This window comes from Delphinus delphis, chromosome 8 (genome assembly GCF_949987515.2).
Source record: "Delphinus delphis chromosome 8, mDelDel1.2, whole genome shotgun sequence".
Lineage (NCBI taxonomy): Eukaryota > Metazoa > Chordata > Mammalia > Artiodactyla > Delphinidae > Delphinus > Delphinus delphis.
In genome coordinates this window covers 15524560-15532717 of record NC_082690.1, presented here as the reverse complement: position 1 = coordinate 15532717, position 8158 = coordinate 15524560, and the positions used below count along the sequence as shown (strand labels likewise).

The 8158-nt window shown below is 50.7% G+C and overlaps 1 protein-coding gene across 3 annotated transcripts; it reads left to right on the top strand.

Annotated features, from left to right (window-relative positions):
* The first annotated feature begins 222 nt into the window (after positions 1–222).
* On the top strand, positions 223–7921 carry HMBS (hydroxymethylbilane synthase). 3 transcript variants are annotated; one of them, XM_060017815.1, is made up of 14 exons: positions 223–619; positions 2870–2929; positions 3268–3340; positions 3726–3775; positions 3859–3914; positions 4299–4376; positions 4606–4683; positions 4821–4896; positions 5999–6112; positions 6362–6400; positions 6603–6653; positions 6965–7018; positions 7159–7245; positions 7344–7921. In XM_060017815.1, the coding sequence occupies exons 1-14, from the start codon at positions 587–589 to the stop codon at positions 7515–7517; spliced, it is 1023 nt and encodes a 340-aa protein (XP_059873798.1). In that variant the 5' UTR covers positions 223–586; the 3' UTR covers positions 7518–7921. The 3 variants fall into 3 exon arrangements, with proteins under 3 accessions (XP_059873798.1, XP_059873796.1, XP_059873797.1); XM_060017813.1 differs by having other exon boundaries at positions 226–619; positions 6603–6722; positions 7344–7626; XM_060017814.1 differs by having other exon boundaries at positions 231–619; positions 2870–2923; positions 6603–6722; positions 7344–7626.
* Positions 7922–8158: the final 237 nt, after the last annotated feature.

Here is an 8158-nt window from a genome sequence, read left to right as displayed (position 1 = left end):
AGATAAAGCTGTGGAATTCTGGGTGACTAGCTTTCAGAAGCAGGCCTCTTTCATTTGTAGACGTTGAATGCAGCCTGGGGGCATGGTAAGTTGCTCAAGTAGCCTTTAACTTCCGACGCCACATTGTAGGGTTAATCTCCTTTTCCTCTCGGCACGCCTACTTTTGGTTTATTGACGTTCCCTTGGGTGGCGGTAGGAGGGACTGAAAACGAACTTTGTGGATAAATCTGGGAAGCATATCTTGGCCACTGACCGTCGGTATTCCTGGCTAGGTAAAAGTAAAAATGAACAGTTGGTGGGCCTGGGTCTCAAACGGGGAAGACCAGGGCCAGCCTGGGGGAGTAGGGGCGGTAACGCAAGGTAAGATCTTCTCTGTTGCAATCGTTCTAATTCCCGCCCAGGGGAGGTCTAGCCCCTCTGGGGCGGGGCCGGAAGTGACGCAGGCCGTTAGCGGAGCCGGGAGTGTGTGGCTGCCGGAGGATTGCGAGCTCCGCGTGCGCCCAGTGCCCGGCCGGCCGGAGCCTTCGGCTTGCCCGACTCCGGAGGACACGGGCAGCAGCCTCCGGCCTACTTCCCGCGCACAGCCATGTCTGGTAACGGCGACGCGGCCGCAACGGCGGTGAGTCCTGAGCCGGTGACCCTCGCAGCTTCGGTCTTCTGCACTAGCAGTGCCACGATTGGCCCCAAGTTGCCACTCTCCGTCGTCAATTGGTCGGGACGGTTATCTGTCTGTTTTTTTTTTTTTTTTTTTTTTTTTTGGTTCTAACAGTTTTTAAAGGGCCAGTAGTTGGGTTGCCCTTAGGGGAATCAGAGAGCTGTGGGGGCGGACTTAAGAGCAGATCGATTGTCTCGAACGGAACCCCGTTCCTGAGGGGATCTGGATGGGATTCCATGAGGCATGGCTTCCGCGGCTCTAGATATAGTGACCCAACATAGGAAAATTCGTCTGCACGAGACAGGGTGCTATTCCCCGGGATCCCTTCACACGAGACAGGTCCTATTCGAGATTCAGCCACTTTGGGGAAGTGTTCCATTTTGGATCCAGAGAGGAGAGTGTACCTCGAATTCTCCGAACTGCACACAAACGTCTTGGAAGTGCACCTTCTCTGCTTTTTTTCTTTTTAATGGACATCCAGCCCCAGCCTACACTCAAAACTGCCCCAGCCTACACTCAAAACTCCTCAACTGAGACACATCATTGGGTTACTACCATGGACGGGGGACGCCCTTGGGCCTTCCTATTCCTAGCCTGGGGTCCCAGTTCTGGGCTTGTGCAGATGCAGACTGCAGAGCCCATGAGGCCAACGTCAGCCTGAGATAAGAAAGGAGTGGGGCAGGTGCCCTATCTCTCCCTGACCTATGTGCTGGTAAGGAGTGGGATTCTGTGCCATTGCTGACATTCCTGAGTGCTGGACTAGGAGTAAGAAGATTTGGATTCCAGCTCTCTACCCATGATTAACCCTGTGGCCCTGGGCAAGTCACTTTGCTCCTCAGAGCCAGACTTTGCTTCTGTAACGTAGTTCCAGAGATGCCTGCCCTGTCTACCTGATAGGTTGTTATGAAGATTAAAAGCAATAGCTCTAGGATATACATGCTCAATAAGGAATTTTTTACTGGAACAATTTGACTTGAATATGCTGTGCAGAATCAATGAAATTAAGGGATTGTTTGAACATAGCAGTTTCTGGGACCTTAGATTCCTTTCTGTGGGCTGCCTGTGGCCCAGAATTTTAGTTGCCATGTTTAGCATTTCCAACCTAGCCTAATTTGCTTCGGGTCCCCCAGGGTTTATTTATTGGAGAAGTGATAGCTGTGGAGTAGACTAGAGTCCAAGAGCCGCCAGCTGTCACCTCCTCCAGCAACAGAGGCCCCAGATACCTGACTGCAGAAGAACTCTGTAGGATGAAGATCCCAGAGCAGGGGAAGTTGATAGTATCTATAGTGATCACTGTCTGATCTGGGAAGAAATAGGACCTCAGACTGGAGAACCCAGTTCTGCCTGCTTGGCACTGAATACCTTTGTCCAAGGTGCCCTGGCAAGAGGAAGAGGCATGGCCCTTTGAGTTCTTGGCTTGGTCTCTGACATCCTAATATTTCCTTTGTGGTGAAACCAGAGGCTGCACTCTAGGTGAATGGACATTAGACAGCTCACCCTCTTAGTCTTACAGAATATCAAAAGCAGAAGATACTTGAGTGCAAACTTCTTCATTTTATAGATGAACAAACAGGTTTATAGATGAACAAATAAGATGATGTGTTCAAGTTCGCCCAGCCAAGAGGCTGAGCAGGACTGTACGTCAGATCTGTCGATCCCAGTTGTGCATTCCGTCCAGATTACGGGATCCATAGTGCAGCAGCTGTGGGGTAGCTCTTATGGCATCTAGGTGGCACTGAAGCTTTCTCAAGTGCCGCTCCGTTGTGGATGCTGAACTTGTCCTCAGTGACTCAGCTCATGGTCCCCTGTGTGGCCCCAGCTGTCCTGCCCCTGCCTGCTGCAGGCCCCACCCTCCCTGGGGCCAGACTGATAGACCTTATCTCTCTACCCACCTGGCTGAGTGCAGCATTCCTACTGCCTTAGCTTGGATGGGCTTCAGGGCTTAGTGTCCTGGTCATTACAGCAACAGCAGGTCCTACTGTCACTTCTGTCTGGTCTCTGCTTCTCTGGATCCCTGAGGAGCCAGAAGGTATTGTTGGGGAAGGTAAAGGGACCAGTCTTGGGGAGGGGAGTGTTTCCCCACTCGAAGGCTCAGCTGGCCACAGACCAGGGGCTGAGGTTCCTTTCTTCCAAGCCAGTGATTCTGGTTCTTGGACAAGGTGTTGAGGAACACAAAGAGCAGCAGGGACTGTGACCTGGGGACTTTTTCTGCAGGAAGAAAACAGCTCAAAGATGAGAGTGATTCGCGTGGGTACCCGCAAGAGCCAGGTGAGTGTAAGTACCGGGGTGGAGGAGGTTTGTCAGAAGACTTCTGTGTTCACAGTATTATAAGTTGGGGGGCCCAGAGCATTCTCAGCAGCTCGGGGATGGAAGAAATGGGGTGACTGAGTATCAAATCCCATGCAGGATGACAGATTGCATTCTGTAAAGAGATAGTCCCTGGGCTGGGAAGTTGGGGTACAAAGGACTCCCAGGCCAGACCCCCCCCTTCCTAGGTGGGCATTCAATCCCCTCTCTGAATTCCAATCCTTTCAGGATCTCCCTGACCCTGTGAGGGTCTGACCTTAGGGTGGTGGCCGGAGGACAGGACTAACCTGAATTTCTACCCCCAGCTGGCCCGCATACAGACGGACAGTGTGGTGGCAACGCTGAAAGCCTTATACCCAGGCCTGCAGTTTGAAATCAGTGAGTTTTCTGGAAAGGAATGGAAGCTAATGGGAAGCCTTTAACCCCTGGAGGGGAGAACACAGTGTTTCTGGCTTTGTCTTGCACCAAAGCTTGGTTCTGTTGCCTCTGAGAATTCTTCTTGGCTGTCCCCGGTTTGGAGGGCCCTTTCCTTCTCTGAACACCTCCAGCTCTGACTACCTGGGCTAGCCTGGCATTTATCATCTGCTTTGGGTCTTTTTGTGATTACGTCTGGTCTTCCTCCTAGATTGTACATTCCCAGAGGGTAGGGACTGGGGCTTATGTGCCTCTGTATCCACCAACAATCTTAGCACAAGTGCTCAGCTCAGTAGGGGCTCAATAAATGCTGATCACTGAACGTCTGGTTTGTTGATTCTCTCCTCAGTTGCTATGTCCACCACAGGAGACAAGATTCTTGATACTGCTCTCTCTAAGGTAACATTTTCCATCCAACGCTTTTCCCCCTCCTCTTTCCTTCCCCCAAAAGATTCACCCTGAGGCTCTTTCTTGCCTGGCAGATTGGAGAGAAGAGCCTGTTTACCAAGGAGCTGGAACACGCGCTGGAGAGGAATGAGTAAGTGATAGCAGGGAGCATGGCGCCCTCCCAGGCTCTCGCTAGGACCCCAGTGCACATCAGACCTGGGTATCAGCTAGACTGTTGGGCTTAAACGCTTGGATAGGCTAGAGAGGGGCTCATATGTGAGTTTTTCAGGCCTCAGAAAAGGAGAGTGTCCTGGTTCTGAGCCATCTGGCTGCCTGGGGGTGCAGGACTGGCTGGGGGAGGGGGATGAAAGGGAGTGTAGGAGGGGAGCAGGTCTCTGGGACCCAAGGTCTCAGAAAGGCCTGCTTCCTGAACCGCTCTAGGCTCTGCCAGTGACGTACAGGCAGGAGTGGGTGGAGAAGGGCTGGGGACGTGCTGCTCAGACCCCTTCTCCTTCTCTCTCTGCCATCTCTCTAGAGTGGACCTGGTTGTTCACTCCCTGAAGGACCTGCCCACGGTGCTTCCTCCTGGCTTCACCATTGGAGCCATCTGCAAGTAAGAGTCCTGCCAGTCAGGGGGCCTCGGCATGGGGTAGACATCATATTAACCTTGACTTTTCCCTTTGGGACTTGGCCCTCTGCCTCTAGGCTGTCTCCCCTGCCCTGAGGAGTGTCAAGCATGGCAGAAAACTCAGAAAATGCCAGTTAGTTGACTATTGAGAGAGCCTGGAAGTGACCTGAACCGAGATCTCTCCCTTATTCTATGACTTTCCCTCCATCCCCAGGCGGGAGAGCCCCTATGATGCTGTGGTCTTTCACCCAAAATTTGTTGGGAAGACCCTAGAAACCTTGCCAGAGAAGAGGTGAGTGGGGCCTGGATAGGCATCTTGGTGGGATGTGCACAGAAGATGGAGGGGTGGGAGGAGGAGGAAAGGAACAGTGCCTGCCTAGTTAAATCTCATGCGACTTAAATCTCATTTTAAACCATCTCTCTGAGCAGCGTGGTGGGAACTAGCTCCCTGCGGAGAGCGGCCCAGCTGCAGAGAAAGTTCCCACATCTGGAGTTCAAGAGTATTGTATCCTTATAGCGGAGGGAGGAGGCAGCAGCCAAGGAGGAAGACCAGGTCCAGAGGGCCCTGGGAGTTGTGAGAGTGGAAGGGGCTTCCAGAGGAAGTGGACCATGGATGCAGTGGACTGCCTGCCCTCCCATTCATCCACCCATCCATCCATCCATCCATCCATTCATTCATAATCCTTTCATGTTTTCTTAGCCCCAGGCAAGTGCCTGGCACTGGGGATATGATGAGCAAGATCAACATTGTCCCTGCTTACACGGAGTTTACATTTTAGTGCTGGAGACAGACAACCAGGCATTGATAATACAGAGTGATACTGAATAATGATTACATCGAGGGAGGGGGGTTGGGGGGGTGCTTCCATTTAAATTTAAATAATTAAAAATTGGTTTTATTATAGTTGATTTACAACGTTGTGTTAGTTTCTGGTGTATAGCAAGTGATTGTTGTACATATATATACATATTCCTTTTCATATTCTTTTCCATTGTAGTTTATTGCAAGATATTGAATATAGTTCCCTGTGCTATATAATAGGACCTTGTTGTTTATTTTATATATAGTAGTTTGCATCTGCTAATCCCAAACTCCTAATTTATCTCCCCCCATCCCCTTTCCCCTTTGGTAACCATAACTCCATTTTTATTTTATATTCCACTATATCGTTTTGATCTTTACAATGTTATATGTTTGTAAAACTGATTTTCAAAATAGTATTCGCTAAGTGCTCCAGTGCACAAAGTAGGGAATTCTCTGGAAGCTTCTAGCTGGCACATCTAAACACAGAGTTGAGAGTCAAGGAAGGCTTCTCAGAAGTCTTGTAACCTTGGGCAAGTTATTAAATAAATTAAAACCTCTCTATCATTTTTCTCATCTGTAAAATGGAGATGATAATACTACCTACGTCATAGGGTTGTGAAAATTAAATGAATTGACATATCTAAAGCGTCTGGCATGTAGTAAGTATGAGGTAAGTGTTAGCTGTTGTCATTAGGCTGAGAACTCAAAGGTGAGAAGTTAGCAGATTGAGAGACTCAGGCAAAGGGAACAGCATAAGGCTCCAGACTGCCCAAAGCTTGTGGTCCTTAGCGCCTCTCCACAGCGGGGAAACCTCAACACACGGCTTCGGAAGCTGGATGAGCTGCAGGAGTTCAGTGCCATCATCCTGGCCGCAGCTGGCCTGCAGCGCATGGGCTGGCAGAACCGGGTGGGGCAGGTAGGGCCTGCCACTCTTCACGCCCCGGTTGATCTTCATCTCCTTCCTGCCTGTGTTCTCTTTTTGAATCCCACCTCTAACAGTGCAAGCTGGAAATGAGTCCCAGGTTGGGAAGACTGGGGATCAGAGGCCAAACTCCCACTCTTGCCTCTCCAGCCCTTCTGTATGCTAGAAAAGCCCCATCTCACTGCTGTGTGCTTTTAGGCACTCCCACCTCCACCCTTCTGACTGCCTCTTCTGCCCCCACAGATCCTGCACCCTGAGGAGTGCATGTATGCTGTGGGTCAGGTATGCTTGACCAGGGAAGCCGTGTATTGATGTGTCCCTTTCTTTTGTTTTCAACCAAGAACACTCCCAGAGAGGGGCAAGCCTTGGGAGGCTACTGGCCCAAAAGGACCTGGCAAACAGGTGGAAGTAGGCTGGTTCCCATCCTTAGCTCCATTGGTTGGGGAAAGATTGGCCCTGATATCTTAGGCTATTTTTCCATCAGGGGGCTCTGGGAGTGGAAGTTCGAGCCAAGGACCAGGACATCTTGGATCTGGTGGGTGTGTTGCATGATCCTGAGACTTTGCTTCGCTGCATTGCTGAACGGGCCTTCCTGAGGCACCTGGTAGGGCCTGTGCTCTTGTGGAGGGGTGGGTACCTGGAGAGCTGGGAAGGGTAGTGGGGAGATTTCTCAAATTATTGCTCTGTATTTAGTGGTAACTCATCCTTCAAAGTATGGACAGGACCCAGGTCTGGGCTGCTACCTCATTTTCAGTTATGTCCTTAGAGGGGTCTGTTATCTCTGAGGACTCTGGTTACAGGGTGGTGGTAAGGGTCCTTGGAGCTCACAGGGAGAACTTGTTGCAGGAAGGAGGCTGCAGTGTGCCAGTGGCAGTGCATACAGCTATGAAGGATGGGCAAGTAAGCAGGGGAAGATGGGTGGGAGGGCAGGGAAGGGACTCTGGCATTTCTCCTGTGCATCCTGAGCTGCCAGCAAGAAAAGCCCAGGTTTCTAAGCAGTTCCCTCTCACAATATGCTGAGGCAACTGTTTCTTTCCCAGCTATACCTGACTGGAGGAGTCTGGAGTCTGAATGGCGCAGATAGCATGCAAGAGACGATGCAGGCCACCATCCATGTCCCTGCCCAGGTGCCAAGGCTGGAGGGTGACGGAGAGGGTAAAAAACACGTCTGTATGTTACTTCCCCTTTTGTGCTCACCAAATCCTACCCTCCTTCCCTTACCCAGCATGAAGATGGCCCTGAGGATGATCCACAGCTGGTGGGCATCACTGCCCGGAACATTCCACGACGAGCCCAGCTGGCTGCTGAGAGCCTGGGCATCAGCCTGGCCACCTTGTTGCTGAACAAAGGAGCCAAGAACATCTTGGATGTTGCACGGCAGCTCAATGATGCCCACTAACTGGTCTGTGGGGCACAGGTGCCTGGGTTGCTGGTGCCCCGTGCCTACATCCCAGCCCTCAGTGCCCCAGTCTCACTGTTACCTGGGGGGTGATTACCCAGGGGATGGAACTGCAGGGGCGGAGACTTAGAGACTTGTCTCAACTTGGGGCCTTGGTGATGCCTTGTCTCCTCAGTAGGTGGAGGCTTAGTCTCTAGGGAAAAAACATCTAACAAGCCACAGCCTTTGAATGTAACCAACTCAACTAATAAACTAGATTTGAAGGTGGCTTTGTTTTTGATGGGGTTGCAGGAAAGAAAGATAAGGACAAACACAAGACCCTTTGCTCCTTACCTCAGAGGCTAAGACCCCTGTCCAAAGTTCTCCTGGAATACATTGCCTTCTGTTTCTGTCTCAGTAGTTCTGACAGAATAAATTGTCTCCCAGGGAACACCAAGAAAGAACCATAATCTTATAATCTACGATTTGCCGCTCCAGTTAACGGTAAAGCCTTTGTATCAGATAGCTCCCCTCCCCCACTACCTTTAGGAATCTACAGTCATCGATCCTACAACCCGTCTGCAAAATGAAGAGACACCTCACTGTTTAAAAAAGAAAATCCTTTAATAAACAAAATTAGTCCATCTGAAACTCCCCAATAC

Coding starts and splice junctions, on each gene's coding strand:
- HMBS (XM_060017813.1), top strand. CDS start 587: ATGTCTGGTAACGGCGACGCGGCCGCAACGGCG. Junction 4,377..4,605: donor ACCATTGGAGCCATCTGCAA/GTAAGAGTCCTG, acceptor CTCCATCCCCAG/GCGGGAGAGCCCCTATGATG. Junction 7,019..7,158: donor CAGCTATGAAGGATGGGCAA/GTAAGCAGGGGA, acceptor TTTCTTTCCCAG/CTATACCTGACTGGAGGAGT.